This window comes from Oryctolagus cuniculus, chromosome 3, assembly GCF_051225735.1.
Source record: "Oryctolagus cuniculus isolate XC-2025 breed Fujian yellow rabbit chromosome 3, ASM5122573v1, whole genome shotgun sequence".
Taxonomy (NCBI): Eukaryota; Metazoa; Chordata; class Mammalia; order Lagomorpha; family Leporidae; genus Oryctolagus; species Oryctolagus cuniculus.
The window spans coordinates 184,662,462-184,688,218 of NC_142869.1; the positions used below are offsets into that span (position 1 = coordinate 184,662,462).

General features: G+C 57.3%; 1 protein-coding gene across 1 annotated transcript in view; it reads left to right on the forward strand.

The window, feature by feature from the left end:
- Positions 1-25,757, forward strand: part of KIAA1549 (KIAA1549 ortholog) — a 146,986-nt gene that overhangs the window by 100,036 nt on the left and 21,193 nt on the right. The window contains exons 12-17 of the mRNA XM_070071444.2: positions 5,171-5,364; positions 8,161-8,276; positions 14,743-14,948; positions 15,795-16,018; positions 16,393-16,546; positions 19,219-19,536. Coding sequence (XP_069927545.2) covers positions 5,171-5,364; positions 8,161-8,276; positions 14,743-14,948; positions 15,795-16,018; positions 16,393-16,546; positions 19,219-19,536 — 1,212 coding nt within the window. The remainder of the gene's footprint in view (positions 1-5,170; positions 5,365-8,160; positions 8,277-14,742; positions 14,949-15,794; positions 16,019-16,392; positions 16,547-19,218; positions 19,537-25,757) is intronic.

The following is a 25,757-nucleotide window of genomic DNA, read 5'->3' on the forward strand; positions in this document are numbered from 1 at the left end:
TCCGGAGCCAGGAGCCAGGTGCTTCCTCCTGGTCTCCCATGTTGGTGCAGGGCCCAAGCACTTGGGCCATCCTCCACTGCACTCCCGGGCCACAGCAGAGAGCTGGACTGGAAGAGGAGCAACTGGGACAGAATCCGGCGCCCTGACCGGGACTAGAACCTGGAGTGCTGGCGCCGCAGGTGGAGGATTAGCCTAGTGAGCCATGGCACCGGCCTTGTCTTCACTTTTAAAGATTCATTATTTATTTGAAAGGCAGAGCTACAGAGAGACAGAGACAGAGACAGAGACAGAGGCAGAGAGAGAGAGAGAGAGAGAGAGAGAGAGAGAGAGTCTTCCATCTGCTGGTCCAATCCCCAAATGGCAAAAATGGCCAGAGCTGAGCTGATCTGAAGCCAGGAGCCAGGAGCTTCTTCTGCATCTCCCACGTGGGTGCAGGGGCCCAAGGACTTGGGCCACCTTCTTCTGCTTTCCCAGCCCACAGCAGAGAGCTGGATTGTAAGTGGAGCAGCCAGGACTCAAACCGGCGCCCATATGGGAAGCTGGCACTGCAGGCGGCAGCCTCACCTGCTGTGCCACAGTACCAGCCCCTCGTCTTCACTTTTAAAGATAGTTTTGCTGGATATAATAATCCTGGTTGGAAATTTTTTCTTTTACGACCTTGAATGTACCAATCCACTCTCTCCTTGCCTGTAGAGTTTCCACTGAGAAGTCTGATGTTCATCTCATTGGTTTTCCTTTGTCTCTTGACGCTTTTCTTACTGTCTTTAGGGTTCTCTCCTTGTCTTTAACTTTTGACAATTTGATGACAGCTTGCCTTGGAGAAGACTTTTTTTGGTTGAGTCTATGGGATCCTTTGAGCTTCCGGGACCTGGATGTCCATGTCTTTTTCTAGACCTGGGAAATGTTCAGCAGTTGCTTCATTTATCAGGTTCTCAGTGGCTTTTTCTTTTTCTTCTCCTTCAGGAATACCTGTGATACAAATATTTGGTCATATAATTGTGTCCCAGATTCAGTGTAGACTTTCTTTATTGTTTTTAATTCCTCTCTCTTTATTTTGTCTGATTACATTATTTTCTTATATTATTGTTATTTCTTAATTCTTGTCCTTGAGGTCAGAAGTTCTTTCTTCCCTTTGGTCTGCTCTGCTGTTCAAGCTCTCACTTGTATTTTTTATTTCACTGACGATTTCATCTCTAAACTTCTCTGTGGTTCTTGTATCTCCTCAGCAGTACTTCCGTTCGTGCCACTCACTGAGTTCCTCAGTCTGTCTGTGCTCTCCTGCACCTCACTGAGTCCCGCACAGCCGCTCTCCTGATCCTGTGTCTGTACTTCCCAGTTCCCTGCAGTCCAGGGCCCGGTTCTGGAGGAGTGTGCTCCTTGGAGGCGTGGTGCTCCGTGTGTGTGTGCTCCTTGGAGGCGTGGTGCTCCGTGCGTGTGTGCTCCGTGGAGGCGTGGTGCTCCGTGCGTGTGTGCTCTTGGGAGGCGTGGTGCTCCATGCGTGTGTGCTCCTTGGAGGCGTGGTGCTCCGTGTGTGTGTGCTCCTTGGAGGCGTGGTGCTCCGTGCGTGTGTGCTCCTTGAGGCGCGGTGCTCCGTGCGTGTGTGCTCCGTGCGTGTGTGCTCCGTGGAGGCATGGTGCTCCGTGCGTGTGTGCTCCTTGGAGGCGTGGTGCTCCGTGCGTGTGTGCTCCTTGGAGGCGTGGTGCTCCGTGCGTGTGTGCTCCTTGGAGGCGTGGTGCTCCGTGTGTGTGTGCTCCTTGGAGGCGTGGTGCTCCTTGCGTCTCCACGTCTGCTGTGCCCCGTGTTGATGTCTGCCCACCTGGTGCACTCGCCCTTCTTCCCCATGGAGCGGTTTTATTGGAAAGGACGTAGGTTTAGCTGGTGTGCAGGGCGTCACTTGGCTTGCTGCTTTGGCTCTGGCTCTAGGTGAGCCCAGGGGAGTGGGCTCTGAGTGGTTTCTTTTTTCTTAGTGCCAGCTGTGTCTGTAAGTGACACATTGGTCTAGCCTGCTGCAGTTCCCAGGGACAGAAGAGTGGCTTTGAGATGAATAAGGGTTTACGTGGGTGTGTATCTTTGGTCCATGGAGAGTTCAGTGTCAGTGTCCCTGGTGGATGTCACAGCCAGGACCTTGTTCCTGGCGCTGAGGAGACGGGGGGGCTGCCCCCGTCCTCCTGGGAAGCCTGAGTGATGCTGGGCTGGTGGTGCCAGTTGCTGTGGCCCCAGGACTGAGAGATACCTGTGGACCCTTCCTCAGGTCTGCCAGGAGAGCCCGGCCGGCGCTGGGCGGTGACACCAGCAGCCCTGGTCCTGCCAGGAGAGCCCGGCCGGTGCTGGGCGGTGACAGCAGCAGCCCTGGTCCTGCCGGGAGAGCCCGGCCGGCGCTGGGCGGTGACACCAGCAGCCCTGGTCCTGCCGGGAGAGCCCGGCCGGCACTGGGCAGTGACACCAGCAGCCCTGGTCCTGCCAGGAGAGCCCGGCCGGCGCTGGGCGGTGACACCAGCAGCCCTGGTCCTGCCGGGAGAGCCCGGCCGGCGCTGGGCGGTGACACCAGCAGCCCTGGTCCTAGGACTCGGGGTTGTGACCTGGACCCTGCTCCAGTCCTACAGGGCGACCACAAGTACCCAGGAGGTGTTACTATCAGGGGTGAGTCTGGAGAGGTGGAATGTGGGTAGGTTCTTCCCTGTGTCCACCGGGCAGATTCCAGTGGCACTGAGACATTTAGAATGAATTGTCAGACCTGGAGTTGTAGGGTGCAGTGGGGTCCTCATCCAGATCTCCCAGGGTGGGAGTGGATTTTTTAGGGGCTGCTACTGATGTTAGCCCCCTTGCTCACGTTGGGTGCGTGAGCGTAGCTCTGGGGCCAATGCCCCTAAACCCCCACAGCTGCAGGGTGCAGGGGTCTGTCCTTTGCCCTGTGCCCTGACTCTGACTGTGGTGCTGGGAGGAGTGGATGGAGGTGCCCTGTGCAGCTTCTCCCTGCTGCGGATGGTGCTCTGTGAAGCTGCGGGCGGTGGAGGGGAAGCAGCACAGCTCTCCTGCTCCAAGCCTGGCGTTTGTTTACTTGAAAGTTAGAGAGAGAGGGGGCGAGGCAGACAGAGAGACAGAGAGGGGTCTTGCATCTGTGAGTTCACCCTCCGGATGACCACAGGGCCAGAGCTGGGCCAGGCTGAGGCCAAGGGCCAGGAGCTTCTTCCGCATCTCCCACGTGGGTGCAGGGGCCCAGGGACTTGGGCCGTCTTCTGCTGCTTTCCCAGTTGCACTAGCAGGGGGCTGGATCGGAAACAGAGCAGCCGGGACTTGAACTGGTGTCCATATGGGGGAGTCACGGGCGGCGGCTTTACCGGCTGTGCCACAGCACGGCCCCTGGAACCGTTCATTTCTAAGACAAAGCACAGAGCCCATCGTGAGTTTCTGACCTGCCTGAAACGAGGCATTGGGACTTCTGGGGCCGCCTCCTTGCTTTGTTCTCCCTGGGTCCTTCCCTGCAGCAAAGTGTTCTTTGGTGGCTGGAGACGGCAGAGGCGAAGCTGTGTAACAGGCATACGGCTGCCCCTGCTGCCTCCCCTACAGCATAGCTGAGTTTACGTCATCCCAGTGTAGACCATGACCCTGGCCACATCTCTGAAAGAAACACACCTAAGACAGGAAGAGAAGGGGCACCCCAACACAGGTTTGCGGTGGGGCCTGCCGAACCCGCAGTTCTGAGTTGTCCTCTTCATTTGCCGCCCGGGGGTTCCACACCTCTGGACAGCACAGCCCAGGAAGCCGCCTCTGGGGCAAGGGGGAGGGGCCGTCTCTGTGCGATGGGAGCAGGGCCCTCACTAAAGGGGGGGGGCGGTCACAGGCCCCTGCCTGGGAGTCACTGCTGGGTCACAGCGCAAACACAAGTCGTGCACCTGGAGTGGGACCCCTGCACCCCTGGCGTTCAGGCACTGACCCAGTCTCATGGAGGAGGAACTAAACTTGCTAGGACGGGGAGTTGCCTTGGAGTGCAGTCGTGAGCTGTTTTCACACTGTCCTGGCCCGAGGGCTGTGTGTGGAGTGGCCTGCCCTGCAACGCTGCTGTTCTGATTGGAGAATGCGGGCGCATGGGTGTTAGCCTTTTGTCTCCTAGTAGCTCTGTGTCAACTCTGTTTGCAGTATGTTTTGTCTCCCTCTGCTGGCAGGATCCATGATTGCAGACTACTCTCCCAGGATGCGGGGTTTTGGTGTTAGACCACCTAAGGTGGTGACCTAACACAGCCTAAGCACTGGTGTCATTCGTCCGTGCGTAACACAGGTCAAAACCCCTTGCTTCTGCAAGCAGCGTGTTGGCTAAGTGTCTCCTTCCTCAGGGGCCTGTGTGTAGCTGTGACTCCAGCCTGCCCATGAGGGCTCTGTGGGGGGCATACCTGCCCAGAAGCCCCTCCCACAACCACCTGCAGTTAGGAAACTGTCGATGCTCTCCCGGGCCCTCCCGCTGTCTACGTCTCTGGGTGCCCTGGAGAATCTTTCCCGCCTCGCTCCAGGTCTGGAGGCAGAGACCCGGCCTCCCCGGTCCTGGGGTCAGGGTCGGTACCGGGAATCCCCGGGGAGGACCCCTGCCCCCGCCAGTGTGGGCGGTGGGCTTTTTCTGAGTCCCCTTTGTCCTCTAGCTGCGTGCTCCGGTCACTTCTGTGAGCCGCTCTCCCTGGGAATCCCTTACTTCCGTGGCGTCTGTTGGCTGAGCTTCCTGTCTCCTTGCAGTCACCCATCTTCTCCCTTCCGTCCTTTCCCTCTTCTTAGCCCCAGATGATGGAGCCGCCGGCTAATATTTTACCCAAGGACTCTGTATTCGCCTTGAAAACCCTCCCCTCCCCAACATGTCACCTGTCCGGATGGCTGGCAAGGGGGCATCCCAGCCCGAAAGGCCTCGCAGACTGTTGTCCTCAGCCCCGGCTCCCCGTGGCTCGTGGGCCGCCCCTTTCCCTCCGTGTCACCCCGTCCAGGACTCTCCACCTGACGCTCCAGCCCTGCTGACCCTGCCTCCTCCTCTGCCCCCCGCCCGGTGTCTGGAGCCGGAGGGGGGTCCGCCATTTCTTCAGAGGCCAGGCGCCCACAGAGCCGGCACGCAGGGGCCGGCGGGGCCCAGTCGCCGCTGCCCCACGCCCTCAGGTCCCGCGCTCACCGTGGGCTCTCTGCGTGTGTGTTCCAGCTGCAGATCCCCAGCGTGAAGGGCTTCGACTTCGCTAAGCAGCACCTGGGGCAGCACAAGGACGACATCCTGATCACCCACGAGCCGGCGCCGCTGCCGGGGCCCGCCAAGGACCACGCCACGCCGTCGGAGAACGGAGACGTGCCCAGCCCCAAGCCCAAGGCGCCCGCCAAGGACCTCCGCCACCGGGGAAGGTGAGTGTGGGCGTCCTGCGGTGGCTCCCCTCTCGCGGGGCTGCCTTTGCTCTCAGCACCGCGCGACGCCGGTGAGCCCTGCCCGGGGCTGTGTGCAGGAGCCCCGTGAGTTGCCTGGAGGCCTTGCAGTCTCTTCGCCCAGAGCATGTGGGGTTGTGCATCGCCCGCTGTGGCCACGTGGCCGTCCCGCCCCCACGTGTGTATTTTGGGGTCAGGCGCCAGGCCCAGTGGGGGTCACAGCAGAGGGACCGTGTGAGAGGTGCCTGGCGCGCACTCAGCCGGCTCTAGCTGCCTGGCCCTGGCCCGGCTCCCTGGCGACTCCGTGGCCATGGCCGCACCCTTCCGTGCTGGCTGTGTCCTCGGCTGCCCACGCTGTCACCCTTGATGGCACAGTGCCTCTCCACCGCCTCCTCCCTGCCCGTCCTCCATTCTCCATCGATTGCCGTCGCTCCACCGAGTGCAGCACCTGGAGAGTCGTTGCTGCTTCCTGCAGAAGCCTGGAAGCCCCCAGCAGCCCCTGTCCCACGAGCAGGGCCAGGCTGTGCCCAAGAAAGGCAGAGGGCGGAGTTAGGTTTGCTGAGTTGAGATCGGAGCATCCACAGGCCACGGCCTGTTGTCCGTCTCCCTTTGAGCGTAGGGCCCCACACTCTGATTTGTTGCTAAAAGCAAAGAGGAGTGCACGCGCTCATACCAAAATCTGCAGTGGTGTCGTGTCGGGAAACCTCCCGGGGCCTGGCCTGGTTCTGAGAGTGTACTGGCCGTGGGAGCAGGATCTGTGCAAAGGAGAAGGCGTGCGGGAGAGTTGCTGTTCGCTTAATTACTCTGCAGGCTCAGAGAAGTCGAAGCCCTAAAGATGCTTTGCTAGGCTAGGGAGATTCTGCAGGGTGGCTTTTCCCGCCTGGTAGTCAGTCTCATTACAAACATTCGGTCCTGTCATCTCGGAGCCTGCGCGTTCTTGCACGGGCTCAGCAGCCAGCCCTCTGGGAAGCAGAGTGTCTGGGCTCTCCACGCTGCCGGAGGGACAGACGGCATGCTAACCACACAGGGCCCTCCACGCTGCCGGAGGGACAGACGGCGTGCTAACCACACAGGGCCCTCCACGCTGCCGGAGGGACAGACGGCGTGCTAACCGCCACAGGGCCCTCCACGCTGCCGCAGGGAGAGACGGCGTGCTAACCACATAGGGCCTTCCACGCTGCCGGAGGGACAGACGGCGTGCTAACCGCCACAGGGCTCTCCACGCTGCTGCAGGGAGAGAGTGCTAACCACACAGGGCCCTCCACGCTGCAGGGAGAGACAGTGATAACCACACAGGGCTCTCCACGCTGCAGGGAGAGACGGCGCTAACCACACAGGGCTCTCCACGCTGCTGCAGGGAGAGACGGTGCTAACCACACAGGGCCCTCCACACTGCTGCAGAGAGATACAGCGCTAACCACACAGGGCCCTCCACGCTGCTGCAGGGAGAGATGGTGCTAACTACACCGGGCCCTCCACACTGCTGCAGGGAGAGATGGTGCTAACCACCACAGGGCTCTCCACGCTGCTGCAGGGAGAGACGGCGCTAACCACCACAGGGCTCTCCACGCTGCTGCAGGGAGAGACGGCGCTAACCACCACAGGGCTCTCCACGCTGCTGCAGGGAGAGACGGTGCTAACCACCACAGGGCTCTCCACACTGCTGCAGGGAGAGATGGTGCTAACCGCCACAGGACTCTCCACACTGCAGGGAGAGATGGTGTGCTAACCGCCACAGGGCTCTCCACTCTGCAGGGACAGATGGCATGCTAACCGCCACAGGACTCTCCCTGCCTGGTGCGACTTGGTCTCTGTGCTGCTGGTGTACCTGGCCGAGTGCACACAGGAGCACCACACACTGGTGAAATTTGACTGTCCTTTATTGCCAGCGGTGGAGAGCGGGCTCATGCCCCTAAGAACTCTCGACTCTGAAACAGGGTTTATAAAGGCACAACATCATGAGGTTGCTAGGGTCGGGGTGGGGGGATACATGGTTGCCAGGGCCGAGCTGACCTAAAGCCTCTGTGAAACTAGTGTCAATTATAGTCTTGCCAATACCGGTTACGATCTTAACAGTTTCAGTTATAATCTTGACATTATCAGGTGTTGGCTAACTCATAGGTAGGACACAGACAAATCACTTTGTCATTACCCCGGGTGCGGCCCATCTGCTTCCAAGCCTGAGCGGTCAGCTGGGGTGTCTATGCTTCGCCCAGTGTGGTGTAGACTGCTGTTGTCTGAGATCTTAGTTTCAGAGCAGGGTCTTGGGGGGGGGGTGCCTTCCCAGGATGGGGTCTCAGGTGCTCCAGGATGGAGTCCCTCCTGTGCAGGTGTTACTTCGCTGCATCGCCCCTGGGTGTGGAGCCAGTCTCCGCGGTGGCCGTTGGAGCCTGTGGTCAGCATAGGAGTCTCCCAGAAGACTGGGAGTCACTCAGGGGCTGCAGATGGACCCTGGCCCTCGGGGACTCCCCGGGCCTGAACCCTGGGTCCTCCTTAATCTCGTCTGGGCCAGGCCTGGACCGCAGGTGCAGAAGCGACCCGGGGCTGGGGGCTGGGCCTCAGGCCCCGCTAGCTGCAGCAGGGACGTCCCGCGCGGCCTGGCTTCCGGGCCCGGTTGAGTGCAGCGGCTGTGTGCAGTCAGGGCACCCTTATGGGGCCCTCCTGTGAAGGAGCACACTGGGACGGCGCCCCGGAGGCCCGGTGCCGCATGCAGGCTGCGGTGACCCAGTCTCTCTGTCCGCTGTTTCTAACGTTTGCCATGTGCTTTGTCGCTGGCAGGGTGTCCCCCTCCGATGCCGACTCCACGGTCAGCGACGAGTCCAGCGAGAGGGACGCGGGAGAGAAGACGCCGGCAACCGCGCCGCAGGCCAAGGTCCACAGAGCGCCCCCGAGCGGTGGGTGCCTCCCCCCATCTCCACACCAGAAAGCCGTCCTGTGAGGGCCCCGCGGGCTGAGCCCTTGGTGGTCGAGTCTGTGGAATGTGGGGACTTGCCGAGCCTTGACGGCCTCCACCTGACGCCATGTTGGCGTCTGTTGAGGCTGGAGGCTGGGCGTTCCCCGAGGTGTGCAGCCTGTTTTGCTGCCGTGCAGGGACCTCAGGGCCTTCTTGCCTGACAAGGAGGCATCCCTCGGAAGCCGGTCTCCAAAGCCGTCCCAGGGCGCAGGGGCTTCCTCGGGCCCCTCTCAGGACCTGGCAGCCGCTGTGTGTGCTCGGAGGCTTTGGCCTTCACACGGGGAGTCAGAGGCAGCTTCAGCCCAGGTGGGAAGTGAACTTGACCTCTGCTCTACAGGGCGTTCCCCTGAGACTCAGGCCTCACTGGACTGACGACCAGGTAGCTCTGTTGCAGAGTTTACTAGTCTGTTATGTGAACGTGCCAGGGCAGCTGTGGTCCTGGCCTGAGCTTTGTTTGTGTTTCAGGGCTGTGTTTCAGGAATGTCAAGGGCATTTGGAAAGCCTTGGGATATTATTATTATTATTATTATTATTATTTAAGATTTGTTTATTTTGTTTGAAAGGCAGAGTTACAGAGAGAGGGACATCTTCCATCCGCTGGTTCACTCTCCAGATAGCTGCAGTGGCCAGAGCTGGGCAGATCTGGTGCCAAGAGCAGATCCAATGCCAGGAGCTTCTTCCAGGTCTCCCATGCAGATGCAGGGGCCCAAAGACTTGGGCAATCTTCTACTGCTTTCCCAGGCCACAGCAGGGAGCGAGATCAGAAGTAGAGCAGCTGGGACTCGAACTGACACCCGTATGGGATGCCGGCACCACAGGCAGCAGCTTTACCAGCTGTGCCACAGCGCCTACCCTGGGATATTATTTTGAATAGCATTTTTCATTTCTAATTTTTTTTATATACTAGAGATACCGAGAAACAGAAAGATACACGCACACACACACACACACAGACAGGCTTTCATCTGCTGGCTCACTCTCCAGATGCCCACACAGGCAGTGCTAATCCAGGCACTAGCTGGGAGCCAGAAACTCAATCCAGGTCTCCCCCTGGGTGGCAGGAATCCAACTACTTGAGCCACCACCTGCTGCTGCTTCCCACGGTGTGCGTTCGCAGGAAGCTGGGGCAGGGACTAGGGCTGGGGTTTGAACCCAGACCCTGTGACAGAGGACACGGGTGTGCCCACCTGTACTTGCATGTTTCTCACTACGACGGTGCAGTGCAGAGTAACCACACTGTTGAGCTGAACAGATTCTGGCGGATTCCAGGCCATGTTCTTTCACAAGGCACATGCTTGTGGCTCTGTGGTCCCCTTAAGCCGTCCAGGCCCCGTGGGACTACACCAGCTGACCTTCGAGACTCTGCAACTCCTTCCAGTTGGTTCTTTCAAGATGTAGAAAACACCCCCTTAGAATAAGGGAAGAGGTTTTTCTTTGGATCTGGTTTCACAGAATCTTTAAAATTATTTGGCACCATGGTAACAGGTGCACTGTTTCAGCTAGACAGGCTTAAAATTGAATTTTGATCCTGGGAAGGAAATATTTGGGGGAGAAAAGAGCTCTAGGCTTTCTCAGTTACTGTTGGTTGCTTCTGTGAGAAAATCTTGCATTTTACGCCTGCATTTCACTCCTTCTGATGGTGTTACAACCAGTGTGTGCCACAAGGGTCACAACCCAGATCCCACCCTCAGTGTGCTCACAGCCCGTGCCGCCCGCCCCTTGGCTCTGGGACTCGGGCTGGCCGCAGTGCCCCGGGGTGTCCCGGAGCTGGGGACACTCGGGTCTGAGGTCATGGTTTAAAGGGCGTCAGCATCATGTCCTAGAAGGACAGCTTGCTCCCTGCTGTTGCCAAGTCGGCTCTAGAACCGCCTTTACTTCTTCAAGGGCACCACAGGGAGCCTTGATGTTGCCATAAAGGGGTTTTGTGACTTGCGAAGAACTTCCTTTAATACCTGTAAGAAAGGATCTGAGTTGTTATCAAAGCTTTGGAATTGTTTTATATTTCGTCTGAAAGTCCTTCCGCTGTGAGACATAATGAAGGAAAAATGAATGGAGGAAGCAGCTGCTCGAGAGCCATCCATGCCTTCCTCTGTGTTACCCCTCCCTCCCTCTGTCTCTGTCTCTTAAAGATCTAGAGTTAGGCAGAGTTAGAGCATGAGTGAGCGCAAGCCTCCATCTGCTGGTTCACTCCCCAGTTGGCCGCAATGGCCAGCACTGGACCAAGACAAAGTCAGGAGCCAGGGACTCCATCCCAGTCTCCTGTGTTGGTGGCAGGGCCCCACGCACTTGGCCCATCTTCCACTGCTTTTCAGGCTCATTAGCAGGGAGCTGGATGGAACTGGAGCAGCCAGGACACAAACTGGCGCCCATATGGGATGCTGGCATCGCAGGTGCAGCCTTGCCTGTGGTACCACAGCACCGGCTCCCCTCTCCCACACTGTCTGGCAAGCTCAGGACCCTTCTCGCGTGGACGCTGAGTAGAGACCATTCCGTCGTAGTCGGCTCAGGGGTTCCTGGCTCACTGCCTGGACCGGAATGCGTGCCCTTGCAGCTGTCTGTGAACCCCTCAGGGATTCCTCACGCAGTTGCTGCAGTCTGAGGTGGGTCACGTCATCACCACTCGTGCTTCCTGTAGCTGTGCAGGGAGAGGTGAGAGGAGATGGCTCACCTTGCTTGGGTTCAGGGTGTTAGGGCGCGGCCGTTGCTGTGTCTGTGGGTGCCTAGGCCTTTTCTCTCTCCTGGTATCACCAGCAATACACAGGTAGGCAAGGACTGTAAGTGCTGGGTGCTCGCTTTGTGTTCTCAGGTTCCGTGTGCGCAGTGTGTGACTCTAAACCGTGAGGAGTTCATTACCCAGTTCCACGAATTCCAGGTTCACCTGGGAGACCAGGCTGACATTTGCTTTTCACAGGCCCGAGAGTTTGTGGACAAATACTTTAAGCCGGTTTGATTACCTGGGACATCGAGGTTTTCACGTACTCATTTATCAAACGGTTGGGATCGTCCAGCAGAAGACTCATCTTTTCATGAAGGCGGGTCCCAGAGGTCTCATCACGGTGGTGTTTGTGAGCTCGGCTGAGGGGACTGGAAGATGGCTTCACAGTTCTGTGATGCGTCAGGCGCAGTGCAGGGCTGAGATCACCGTGGCTGCCCCACACTGGGAGAGTCAGGCACAGTGCAGGGCTGATAACCATGGCTGCCCCACGCTGGGAGTGTCAGGCGCAGTGCAGGGCTGAGATCACCGTGGCTGCCCCACGCTGGGAGATTCAGGTGCAGTGCAGGGCTGAGATCACCGTGGCTGCCCCACGCTGGGAGCGTCAGGTGCAGTGCAGGGCTGAGATCACCGTGGCTGCCCCACGCTGGGAGCGTCAGGTGCAGTGCAGGGCTGAGATCACCGTGGCTGCCCCACGCTGGGAGCGTCAGGTGCAGTGCAGGGCTGAGATCACCATGGCTGCCCCACGCTGGGAGCGTCAGGTGCAGTGCAGGGCTGATAACCTTGGCCGCCCCACGCTGGGAGTGTCAGGCGCAGTGCAGGGCTGATAACCGTGGCCGCCCCATGCTGGGAGTGTCAGGTGCAGTGCAGGGCTGATAACCGTGGCCGCCCCACGCTGGGAGTGTCAGGCGCAGTGCAGGGCTGATAACCATGGCTGCCCCACGCTGGGAGTGTCAGGCGCAGTGCAGGGCTGATAACCGTGGCCGCCCCATGCTGGGAGTGTCAGGTGCAGTGCAGGGCTGATAACCATGGCCGCCCCATGCTGGGAGTGTCAGGTGCAGTGCAGGGCTGATAACCGTGGCTGCCCCACGCTGGGAGTGTCAGGCGCAGTGCAGGGCTGATAACCGTGGCTGCCCCACGCTGGGAGTGTCAGGTGCAGTGCAGGGCTGATAACCGTGGCCGCCCCACGCTGGGAGTGTCAGGCGCAGTGCAGGGCTGAGATCACCGTGGCTGTCCCATGCTGGGAGCATCAGGTGCAGCGCAGGGCTGATAACCATGGCTGCCCCACGCTGGGAGTGTCAGGTGCAGTGCAGGGCTGATAACCATGGCTGCCCCACGCTGGGAGTGTCAGGTGCAGTACAGGGCTGATAACCGTGGCTGCCCCATGCTGGGAGCTTCAGGGCCAACTCTTGGCCTCTGTAGGCTGAGGAGCAGCCGCTGTGTTTTCTGTTCCTGCGTGGACTGTTGTCTTGAACCAGTCCTGCACGCGTCCAGTCCTCCTGGCCTGCTGGGCAGTCACTGACAGGCAGCCCCCAGAAGTGACGCGAATGTCTGTGGCAGGCAGGGTTCTGTTGACGTTAGCACCATCAGCTGGCTCTCTGCGGCTGCTCTCTCCCTTCTCCCTTTCAGAATTACTTCCACTGTAAGTCATACTCACTGGAGGAAATCCTCACATTAGAAAATACAAGAGGAACTAGCACTGTGGCGCAGTGGGTTAAGCCACTGCTTTTACCACCAGCATCGCATATGAGGCCTGGTTCAAGTCCTGGCTGCTCCGCTTCTGACCCAGGTGCCTGCTGATGCACCTGGGAAACAGCAGAGGACGGCCCGAGTGCTCGGGCCCCTGCGCCCACGTGGGAGACCCAGATGGAGCTCCTGGCTTCTGGCTTCAGCCCAGCCCAACCCTACCCATTGTGGCCATCTGGAGAGTGAACCAGTGGATGGAGGATCTCTTTCTCTCTCTGTGTTCTGCCTTTCAAATAAATTTAAAAAATACAAGAAATTGGAGAATATCATCCACCATACCAACATGTAATCTCGTTACCACTTTGAGAGTTTCTGTGCTGTCTTTCCCCTGCATATTCAAATTATTTCATTTTCAAAAGTCTAATTACTTTTTAAAAACCATTATTGGTGAAATAGGCATAACATAAAATTTGCCCTTTTAACCATTTAAACTTTCTCTTAAAGTGGGAGCTGGGTCCCTGCTATGGTCTGGGAAAGCAGTGGAGGATACCCCAAGTCCTTAGGCCCCTGCACCCATGTGGGAGACCTGGAGGAGGCTCCCAGCTTCAGATTGGCCCAGCTCCACTGTGGGGAGCAACTCAGACTAGACTGTTACTGGAATTAAGACTTATTCTATGCATCTGCTCTCCCACAATATGGCACTGAGAAGGGAGTAACAACTTCTACGCAGCTGCCTCTCGCCAACTTGAGTGATGACCTGCAGGAGCTGATCCTGCTCCTGATTGGAGGAGAGCAGCGTACTCGGCGTGTGGGTAGCAGAGTTGGGATTGGTGGAAGAGGACTATAAAGGAGGAGAGAGACAACATGCACCAGGAACATCTATCTGAAGGAACACCTGAGCAGCCCCCGAGAGAGCCGGCCGGCGGTGTGCCGCTCCCCCGCAGAAGTGGGGAAAGTGGCAGGGGGAACCGCCCTTCCACGGAGGTGGAAGGGACGGTAGCCAACCCGGGAAGAACCAGCAGCAAACCCGGGGAGGGCCGAGCAGACGAAAGAACAGCGCAGGGTCCTGTGTCGTTCCTCCACGAAGAGGGGGAGCGACATAATGGTGCCGTGACTCGGATTAGGAAACTTAGGACGGATATGAAGCCTAGGCAGGGTTTAGTGTCATTCCTCCACGAAGAGGGGGAGCGACACTCCACCACTGCGACCATTTGGGAAGTGAACCAGTGGATGGAAGACCCTCCCCCCCCCCCTCTCTCTCTCCCTCCCTCCCTCCCTCCCTCCCTCCCTCTCTCCCTCTCTCCCTCTCTCCCTCTCCTTCTGGCTCTCGTATCTCTGCTTTTCAAATAAATAATTTCTTTAAAAAGTGGGAGCTGATTTCCTACAGACAGCAGCTTTTTCATAGTTCTTCAGCTTTTTTCTTTCTCCATCATAGTGCTAACGTCTAATACCACGTCACACTGCTGACATCTAATACCACGTCACAGTGCTGATGTCTAATACCACGTCATTTCATGTGGGGGACTTGGGTATCCAAGGATTTGGTATCCACAGGGTCAGAACCCAAGCACCCCCTTGGCTACTGAGGGAGCCCTGTGTAGCATTGCCATGGCAACTAGGTCTCGGGCACACGGGGAGCGCCCTCTGGACGACGGCCGAGGATCAGACCTGCTCCAAATGCCTTTGTGGGAAAGTTCTGTGAACTGGTCAGCCGTGCAGCTCCAGGTGCCCCTGGCTTTTACCTTTTCTCACGGAAGGTATGGGCCGCCTTTAGATAAAACAGGGCAGTTTTCCCCCGGGCACACCCTTCCTCAGGGCTCCTGTAGTTCGGGTTTCAGGAAGCTGAAGGAGAGCGATTGGGCACTGTCAAGTATCCGCCACCGGCGTGGGGTGCATCTTCGGTCTGGGGCCTGTCTGGGATTCTTCCAGGAACAACCTGTCATTCTGGCCATGTGCCGATTGAGAGGCCATGGGCTGACCTCACCGCTTGCTCTTCCTGCTGTTCCAGGGCCCCCTCTGCCCAGCTCAGGGAACGAGCAGCGTTCCTCGGCCTCCATCTTCGAACACGTGGACAGGATTTCCCGCTGCTCGGAAGCCGGCCGGAGGGTCCCCAGCAAGATCCAGCTGATCGCCATGCAGCCCATCCCGGCGCCCCCGGCACCGCAGCCGGCGCTCGCCGACCGCGTGGCAGAGAGCAACAAGATCAATAAGGAGGTGATTGTTCTCGGGGACAGCATGTATGTCGGTGCAGAACTCGTTCTCGCTGGGTCAGTGCTGAGCAGTGAGTGAAACAGTTTCCAACGGTTGTGTGAAGCGGGAACTGGTGACAGGTGTTCTGCATTCAAAATATGGGGCACTTTGAGTATTCCTTATCTGAAATTCTCAGGATCAGTTAGAAGTCTTTCAGATTTTGGGTTATTTTCCCCCAGATTTACGCAATGAGGACCCAGGTCTGTAAACATGAGAATCACGCAGGCTTGTATGTCCACCATAGATACGCACGTAGGCTGGAGATAATTTTGCACCGTAATTCTAACAATTTTGTGCACGACACAGCTTCATGGGATAGAATTTTCCACTTGTGGTGCATTGTGGGTGCTGGAGAAGCTCTGGATTTCGGCTCTTCGGCCTGGGGATGTTCATTCTGTCCTCATTTTTTTTAAGATCAGGAACTGTTCAGGGCCACTGCCAGACACACACACACGAAGGGCACACTGAGCTGTGACCCCTGGAAGGTCGGTGCGGCCTTCTGCCGAGACCTAGTTCAGGTCCCGGGCCGGACCAGTTCCCGCTTTGATGCCGCTGGGGGTGGTGGGGGCGGGGTCTGTGGAATGCCAATGTCGTCCCAGCAGCTGCGCCTTACGCGGAAGTAAGTAGTATTGTTACTGGACGTGGAAAGCCTGTCCGGGGTGTACCTGCCTCCTTAGGGGACACAGCGTCTTCAGAGTGCCCCTGGCCTATTTCCCCGGGCTGAGTGATGTCTCCCCGGCTTTGGGGGAGGAGTGGGCAGGGCTTCCCAGCCCGGGTCTCTGAGCCGCGCGGCCGTCCCCCCGCCCGCAGATCCAGACCGCCCTGCGCCACAAGTCGGAGATCGAGCACCACCGCAACAAGATCCGCCTGCGCGCCAAGCGCCGCGGCCACTACGAGTTCCCGGTGGTGGACGAGCTGTCTTCTGGCGACACCCGGGAGCGGCACCGCGTGTACCGCAGGGCGCAGATGCAGATCGACAAGATCCTGGACCCCACGGCCAGCGTGCCCTCCGTGTTCATAGAGCCCCGGAAGAGGTAGGCGCCGCGCCGGGCCCGGGGCGCGTGGGGGCCCTCGGGCCACGGTTTCCTTCCCGGCCTTGCCTGCGGTGCGCCTCCGCTCGCCGCCCAGCCTTTTCTCTGCCCTCCATGGCGACTCTGCCAGCCACGGGAGCCAGCGCCTAGTAGGTGCAGCCTGCCTGCCTGCCTGCTCCGGCCGCCCCACCCGCCGGCAGCAGGGCGCTGCCAGGCCCGCAGACGGCCGTCGCCTCCCGTACTCTGCCTCCCGCTGTGGACCCCGCGAGCCGCCCACGGAGTCGGGCGCCTGGGGCCGACAGTGGGCTAGGGGCTGGTCCCCGGGGGCGCCGAGCTGTGTTTCGCCCTCCCCAGTGGGTCGCTCTTTCTCCCGGCAGCTCACGGATTAAGCGTTCCCCTAAACCCCGCCGGAAGCACCAGGTCAACGGCTGCCCCGCGGACGCGGAGAAGGACCGGCTCATCACCACCGACAGCGACGGCACCTACAAGAGGCCTCCGGGCGTGCACAACTCTGCCTACATCGGGTGCCCGGTGCGTCACGGGGTCTGTGCTCCCCGGCCCTGGCTCCTTCCGCGGAGAGGCTTGATTGACAGCAGCCAGCCAGCTACTGGCCAAACCCCTGGGAAGATCCGCCTTTTTTTTTTTTTTTTTTTCCCTTGTTTTGGGCGAGCCCCGTGGGTGCGTCCCAAGGTCTTGAGGGCTCTGCCCTCCCTGGCTGGAGCCGGACACCACAGATGCCAGCCCTGGGCCGAGGGTTGGTGGGCCTTCTCAGTGGTGGTGGGGTGTTAGGGTGATGCCCTCTCCTGCCTCCAGGACCTTAGGAAGACGCAGCGCTTCCAGAAGTTCATTTGGGGAGAAGGCACTGAAGCAGTGTTTATTTTAGCGCAGACAGTTTCTAGGTTCGGCAGCCCTTCTTTTCCATGCACAGATTTTCCGTGACCCTTTTGAAGACCCCTCATACACATGGGCTTTATTTATTTATTTAAGATTTATTTATTTTACTTAGAGTTACAGAGAGAGAGGTCTTCCATCCACTGGTTCACTCTCCAGATGGCTGCAGTGGCCGGAGCTGTGCCGATATGAAGCCAGGAGCCAGGAGCTTCTTCTGGGTCTCCCACGTGGGTGCAAGGGCCCAAGGACCTGGGCCATCCTCCACTGCCTTCCCAGGCCATAGCAGGGAGCTGGATCGGAAGTGGAGCAGCCGGGCCTCGAACCAGCATCTATGGGCTTTAGCAATCTTTGCACCAGAATAAGCTTAATCTCATTTTCCATGAACCCCTTGTATGTGTACTTTATTTTGATAGGAAAAAGCTTAATGGAAGTGAAGAAATAATAAAGAAATAGATTTTTTCCCCCTCCCAAACTGAAAGGGGCTGCGAGAGTTGCTGGGAGTGTTAAAGGCAGACATTGGTAGCATGGAGACCACACACAGATCCCACCAAGCAGGGAAGAAAGGGCGGCCAGCCTTGCAGAGGGGCTGGGGGAGACAGCCCCTCCTGCTCCCGGAGATGCTCACAGACCATCCCTTTAGGGCAGGAGGGAGCAGAGAGCAGGTGCTTGGACCAGGGACTCTGATGTCAAGGACCACTTCAGGTGGAAGGCGCGCAGCCAGCCATTTCTTTGTACTCTGAGACACACATAACTAACCCTGAAAGATACTAAGTAACATGAAAGATACCAAGTAGCAGGAAAGATACTGAAAGATACCAAGTAGCAGGAAAGATACTAAGTAACATTGAAGATACTGAAAGATACCAAGTAGCAGGAAAGATACTGAAAGATACCAAGTAGCAGGAAAGATACTGAAAGATACTAAGTAACATTGAAGATACTGAAAGATACTAAGTAACATGAAAGATACTGAAAGATACCAAGTAGCAGGAAAGATACTAAGTAACATTGAAGATACTGAAAGATACTAAGTAACATGAAAGATACTGAAAGATACCAAGTAGCAGGAAAGATACTGAAAGATACCAAGTAGCAGGAAAGATACTGAAAGATACCAAGTAACATAAAGGTGCCAGACAGGCCTCGGACTTGGGGCCTGTGGAGAACTGAAGGATGGTCAGCAAGAACCAGGTTTTCCTTGCCAGCTTACTGAATCCCCAGCACCCTGATCTCTAACTGCTCAGGGGCTGGCGCGGTCCCAGGGAGTTAGCAAGGCCGTGCATGGGTGACAGGAGCTCCATCCTGGTCTCCCACATGGATGCAGGGGCCCAAGCACGTGGCCCATCTGCTGCTGCTTTTCCCAGGCCATTAGCAGGGAACTGGATCAGACAGCTGCGAGATGACGGTGCCCATATAGGATGGTCATATCACAGACGGTGGCTTTACCTGCTGCGCCACAATGCTGGGCCCCTAGGACATAATTTAAGTCTTTCTTAATGGCTCACATTATAATGTTTGGAAGATGTATGGTTCCTGAATAAATAAATCTCACCATTTGCTAATGTAGAAAGTTGTTACACACATACACACAGTTTTAAATGGTGGCGACTTTGACCTTTTCTAGGGGCTGTGGGAGACTTTTTTTTTTCCTACTGCTAATAGTCAATAATGGGGCCGGCACTGTGGCCTAGAAGGTTAAGCCACTGCCTGCAGTGCCAGCATTCCATCTGGGCACTGGTTCGAGTCCCAGCTGCTCCACTTCTGATCCGGTTTCCTGCTGATGTGCCTGGGAAAGCAGTAAAAGATGGCCCCCAAGTGCTTGGACCTCTGCCAGTCACATGGGAGACCCAGATAAAGCTCTTGGCTCCTGGCTTCAGCCTGGCCCAGCCCTGGCCATTGCAGCCATCTCAGGGAGTGAACCAGCCAATGGAAGATTCCCCCACCCCACCCCCTCTCTTTCTGTTTCTCTGCCTTTCAAATACAGAAGTAAATCTTTTAAAAACAGCAGTGCGCCTCACTGTTGGTCTCCCAGGACGGTGCTGGGCTTCAGTTAGGCTCACTGAAGTGTGCGGTTTGGCTGCTGGGAGACTTTCAGTAACAAGGAGTTCTGCTACAAGATGATGACCGAATCCATTGTTTCCTCTTTCATCCTGATTAAAGCCCTTATCCGCCCTGAAACGTAATGCTGCATTTTAGCGTTAGGTTGAAATTTTCCCTAACACCAGGAGAATGGTGAAGCTGCGTTTTGTTTCCGGGTGGCCCCCGAAGCGCGTGTGTGAGTCGTCTGCCTCTCCTTGCCTTTCCCCCTGCAGTCCGACCCCGACCTCCCGGCCGACGTGCAGACGCCGTCCTCGGCGGAGCTGGGCAGATACCCGGGCCTGCCCTTCCCAGCCTCCCAGTACGTCCCCCCGCAGCCGTCCATCGAGGAGGCACGCCAGACCATGCACTCCCTGCTGGACGACGCCTTTGCCCTCGTGGCCCCCAGCAGCCAGTCAGTCAGCGCCGCAGGTGCAGGCCCTGGGGGCCCCACCGGCCTGCCTGTGAACAGCACCCCGTCCCGGGAGCAGAGGCGGACCGCCCAGTGGGGCTCCTTCTGCAGCCCAGCGCAGACAGCCAGCACGCCCTGCAGCGTGAGTACTGGAATTCTCCCCGCCATGAGCTGCTGGGGTTTTGTGACGAATGAAAGCTGCTCTTGTCTTCTGCCAAGCGCTCTGTTGGGAGCACCCTCCTCCACGGCTCTGGTGCTCTGTTGAGGGAGCGGGGGAGGTTCCGCGAAGCCCCATCCTGGTTCCCACCGCGTCAGGAAGTGGAGCTGGGGCAGCCGTCTCCATCTGCCCACAGGGAGCAGTGCCTACGGCGCCCCGATGTTGAACTCCCCGCCCCTCCCCTGGGACCAGAGGGGCCCTGAGGCCCTGGGTGTGCAGGTGGCCGCAGGCTCCCTGCCTTCATGGGAGCTGACGTTCCAGCCTGTCCTCTGTTGTCATTGGTGCTTTTCGTGTTTGGTCACACCTTTCCAGTGGCGCTGCTCGAGATAAGGAGAGGTAGACTCGCCTGCAGCAGCGGCCCGCACAGTATCCTGTGGACGGCCCAGGACGCACTGGACGGAAGGGCTGGCCCTGGGGGAGCTCCGAGGTCGCAGTGGGGATGAATCAGTCGTGCAGTGCTCAGACTGGGCTCCTCTGACTGAGGCAGTACAGGGAGAGGGAAAGACAGGGAGAGGTCTTCATCGCTGGTTCACTCCCCAGAGGGCTGCAACAGCCGGGGTAGGCTGAGCTGAAGCCAGGACTCTGGCATTCCGCTGGGTCTCCTGCATGGGTGCAAGGGTCCAAGCATGTGGGCCGTCTTCCGCTGTTTCCCAGGCACATTAGCGGGGAGCTGGCCCAGAAGGGGAGCAGGCGGGACTTGAACTCGCCCTCATATGGGATGCTGGTGTCACGGGCAGCAGCTTAACCCACTGCCCCAAAAGCTGGCCCTTGCGTGTGTTTATTTTCCTATAATTTATTATTGTTTCCTAATTTATTAGTGAGGCAGAGAGAGAGAGAGAGAGCATTCTGTCTGCTAGTTCATTCCCCAAATACGTGTAGTATCCGGGGGCCAGGACTGGGAGCCAGAGATTCAACCCAGTCTCCCCTGGGGGTGGCGGAGACCCAGCTCCCTGGGCCAGCACTTCTGGCTCCCAGGGCATGCGCTGGCAGGTGTGGGGAGCAACTCGGACTAGACTGAGTTACTGGAATTAAGACTTATTCTATGCATCTGCTCTCCCACAATATGGCGCTGGGAGAGAAGAAAACAGCTTCTACACAGCTGCCTCCAGTTCAGCCAATAAACTGTAGGACTTGCTCCTGATTGGAGGAGAGCGGCGTGCTCGGCGTGTGGGCAGCTGAGTTGGGATTGGCGGAGGAGGACTATATAGGAGGAGAGAGACGGCATGCACCAGGAACATCTAAGAGGAACATCTAAGGGGAACATCTAAGGGAACACCTAAGGGAACACCTGTGCAGCCCCCGAGAGAGCCGGCCAGCAGTGTGCCGCTCCCCTGCAGAAGTGGGGAAAGTGGCCAGGGGGAACCGCCCTTCCACGGAGGTGGAAGGGTCAGTAGCCAACCCGGGAAGAACCAGCAGCAAACCTGGGGAGGGCCGAGCAGACGAAAGAACAGCGCAGGGTCCTGTGTCGTTCCTCCACGAAGAGGGGGAGCGACATAATGGTGCCGTGACTCGGATTAGGAAACCTAGGACGGATAGGAAACCTAGCTCGGATAAGGAAACTTAGGAGGGAAGAAATGGGAAAATGCCGGAGAGAGAGACTAGCAAACAGCCTAGGGAAAAGCCGGACAGAAAAGGTGCCGGAAGAAGCTATCGAAAGCCTAGGCATAGACTCGGATACGGACTGTGGGAAAGAAGTTAGGATTTAAAGTGAAAGCAAGAAGAAACTTAGACTCAGATACGGACTGCAGGTTGAAAGTGAAAGTGAAACCTATAAGAAACTTAGACATGGATACGGACTGTGGGGAGAAGCCAGGAGAAATGAGGGAGGAATATTGTTGGAAGAAAGCTTGGGGAAACATACCGGGTAGAGAAAAATGTTAGGGAAATTGAAGCCGCGGGGGGCAGGCCGAGGCGGAAACGAAAGCCACTTTGGGATTCTCAAGTTAGCCCGGGAATAGGGGGCGAAAAGTTGAAACCAGAAGCGGAAACGTAAGCCAGATTGGGATCCGTCTGATTAGCCCGGGGAGCAAAGGACGGGAAGCCAAGTCGTGGGGCGGAGACGTGAGCTGGGTTGAATTCGTCAGGCTAGCCCGGGGAACTTGGATTGAATGCTAGTGGCGGAGACGTAAGCTACGCTGTGTGACTCGCGGAAGCCGCCGTGTGCAGAGAGAGCGTGCGGGGCACAAGTAGATAGGGAACGCTGGGCTAGTGCGAGACCGCGGAGTGTGCGTGCGAAGCTGAGCCGCGCAGATGAGAGAGAAGCGGGCTGAAGCGGCTCAGCCGGGAAGCCGCCGAGAAGCAGCCTCGGGGCGGGAGCCGGGAAGCCGCGGGGATAAGAGAAACAGAAGTTTAGAAGTAAAATGAGAGAAATAGGAATGCTGGAAGATAGAAGTAAAATGGGAGAAATAGGAATGCCCGGAGATAGAGAAATAGAGAAATAGAAAGGCCTCCCCACAACACAGCAATGTGAGAGCTTGGATTTGGTCTGCCTGATTAGTGAGGCGATGAGCACCTGCGGGCGGCTAGCAGCTTATGTGCCGCAGGTCACCGAAGACAGGCACGTTATTAACATCAATAGTCTCCCCACAATACCGCAATGAGAAGGCTTGGATTCGGTCTGCCTGATTAGTAAGGCGGTAAGCACCAGCAGGCGGCTCGACCAGAGTATGAGCCGCAGGTCACCGAAGACAGGCACGCATCAGCGCCTAAAAACCTCCTCACAACATGGCGAAGAGAGGACCCGGATTCGGTTTGCCTGATTTATAGGGCTTGTAAGAACCTGCGGGCAACTCTAGCAAGTAGAGCAGAGTGTGTACCGTGGGACACCGAAGACAGGCGCGTATCAACGCCAAAAAATAAAAAGAAAGGGGGATCTGTGGGGAGCAACTCACACTAGACTGAGTTACTGGAATTAAGACTTATTCTATGCATCTGCTCTCCCACAGTATGGCGCTGGGAGAGAAGAAAACAGCTTCTGCACAGCTGCCTCCAGTTCAGCCAATAAACTGTAGGACTTGCTCCTGATTGGAGGAGAGCGGCGTGCTCGGCGTGTGGGCAGCCGAGTTGGGATTGGCGGAGGAGGACTATATAGGAGGAGAGAGACGGCATGCACCAGGAACATCTAAGAGGAACATCTAAGGGGAACATCTAAGGGAACACCTAAGGGAACACCTGTGCAGCCTCCGAGAGAGCCGGCCGGCGGTGTGCCGCTCCCCTGCGGAAGTGGGGAAAGTGGCAGGGGGAACCGCCCTTCCACGGAGGTGGAAGGGTCAGTAGCCAACCCGGGAAGAACCAGCAGCAAACCCAGGGAGGGCCGAGCAGACGAAAGAACAGCGCAGGGTCCTGTGTCGTTCCTCCACGAAGAGGGGGAGCGACATAATGGTGCCGTGACTCGGATTAGGAAACTTAGGACGGCTATGAAGCCTAGGCAGGGCTTAGTGTCGTTCCTCCACGAAGAGGGGGAGCGACAGGCAGGAAGCTGGAGTCAGGAGTTGAAGCTGAGCCTTGAATCAGGCATGCCGACATGAGAGGGCACATTCTGACTGTCACAACCACCGGGCCAGACGCCTGTCCATGAAGAGAACTACTGTACCTGAAATTGGTTGGAATTTTCAAAGTTTGTGTTTGGTAATAGATGGCTTCCTTCAAGGTATGCTAGGCACAGCACCCGCAGGGTGGGTACCTGTACCGTGTGGTGGGGTGGGTACTTGCTACCGTGTGGCGGGAAATGCTGTCCAGCCAAATCCTTGGGGTTGTTGTATTAACAGATAGCTCCAGTACTCAGTGCTGCACCCCTGCAGGGTTGTAGTGGAGGTTGGAGGTTGTGGTTATTGTATTAACTGACAGCTCCAGTACGAGAGCTACACCCCTGCAGGGTTGTAGATGGAGGTTGTGGTTGTTATGTTAGCTGACAGCTCCAGTACCAGAGCTACACCCCTGCAGGGTTGTAGGTGGAGGTTGTGGTTGTTGTATTAACAGATAGCTCCAGTACCCAGTGCTGCACCCCTGCAGGGTTTTAGGTGTAGTTGGAGGTTGTGGTGTTATTTTAGCTGACAGCTCCAGGACCCAGTGCTGCACCCCTGCAGGGTTGTAGGTGGAGTTGGAGGTTGTGGTTGTTATGTTAGCTGACAGCTCCAGGACCCAGTGCTGCACCCCTGCAGGGTTGTAGGTGGAGTTGGAGGTTGTGGTTGTTATGTTAGCTGAAAGCTCCAGGACTCAGTGCTGCACCCCTGCAGGGTTGTAGGTGGAGTTGGAGGTTGTGGTGTTATTTTAGCTGACAGCTCCAGGACCCAGTACTGCACCCCTGCAGGGTTATAGGTGGAGGTTGTGGTTGTTGTATTAACTGACAGCTCCAGGACCCAGTGCTGCACCCCTGCAGGGTCGTAGCTGGAGGTTTGTGCTCTTGCAGGAAATGAGTCCTACAGATCACAGCTCAGTGGAAATGACCGTGGGCGTGGCTGCTGTCCCTCTGAAGCCTCTCATTTGTCACCTACTCAGATGTAGTTACGCAGCCCCTGCTGTGCCCCAGGGACTCCTCTAGGTGTGGGCAGCAGAGTGGTTGGCCACACAGGCCACCGGCTCTGTGGGCCACGGAGACAGCCAGTGCGGTGCATGGTGGTCTGCACCATCCACCTGAGCCGAGGACACAGAGGTGCCGTCCGGGAAGGAAAAGCAGCTGGGGCTCACCATGGACAGCGCCGAGAGTCTCCCAGCACCGAGGTGGAATTCTGGAATCTTCTGGGAACTGATCCGTTTAAAGGTGTGGGAAGAACCCAGGCCTGGGGAGAGAACTGCTCAGAAGGAGAACGGTGCTCGGGGCTCGCCCAGGCCTGGGGGTGAGCTTCTGAGGTGGACCTGACTGTGTCTCCCGCAGCCCCCGCGGCTGTGTCAGAGCCGGGGCCTCTGTGGGGGTGGGTGAGGTTCAGGAGGCCAGGAGGGGCTGGCGGAGCGGGGCTCCTGTGGGAAGCGGAGCAGCCCCGCGCTCCTGACACAGCCGCAGGCAGCCTTCTGCAGCCCTCGCCGCCTGCAGGACTGGGGGAACGTGGTTTCTGAGGTTCGGGCCGCCCGCCCAGGGTGCTGGTGATGGCAGACTGTGCGAACTGACGCAGTCGGGGCAGAGACCGCATGGGCTCAGAAGTGGGGCAGCGGTAGCATTGCTTTAAAGCTGCTTTGGTATAAGCATGAAGGCATAAACCAGAGCCCAGACAAAGCTGAAGAATATTTATGGGGGGGCTGGCGCTGTGGCACAGCAGGTAAAGCAGCTGCCTGTAGTGCCGGCATCCCATATGGGCACCAGTTCAAGTCCCGGCTGCTCCACTTCTGACCCAGCTCTCTGCTGTGGCCTGGGAAAGCAGTAGAAGGTGGCCCAAGTCCTTGGGCCCCTGCACCATGTGGGAGATGCAGAAGCTCCTGGCTTCTGGCTTTGGATCGGCACAGCTCTGGCTGTTGCAGCCATCTGGGGAGTGAACCAGCGGATGGAAGACCTCTCTCTCTCTCTCTGCCTCTCTGTCACTCTGTCTTTCAAATAAATAAATAAATCTTCAAAAAATATTTATAGGAACACACACACACACACACAATCAGTTCATGCAGTAAGGTAAAATGAATAATATGTGACATCAGATCAGACATTGACGGGGCCGGCGTTGCGGCTTCCTGTGCTGGAGTGCTGGTCCTCGTCTCAGCGGCTCTGCCTCTGGTCCAGCTCACTGCTAATGCACCTGTGAAGCAATGCTGGGTGGCCCAAGTGCTGGGGTCCCTGCACCTGCGAGAGATCTGTCTGAAATTCCAGGTCCCTGGCTTTGGCCAAACCCAGCCCAAGCCATTCTGATCATTATCTCTGTCTCTGTCTCTGTCTCTTCCCTCCCTCTCTCTGTCACTCTGCCTTTCAAATAAATAAAATAAATTTTAAAAAAATTTGGGTAAGCAAAGAAGCAAAAATGACGAAGAAATGATAGAAATATACACAAGGATAATACAAAAACTAACAAAATTCCATATGCTCAGGAAGCTAGAGGAAAGATTCAGAATGCTAATTTTAGACATTGATGAGAACTACAATATCTGAAATGAAAAGTACACTAGATGAGATTAATGGCCTGGAATACCTACTAATAAAAACGACAGCATGACTCAGGAAATGTAGT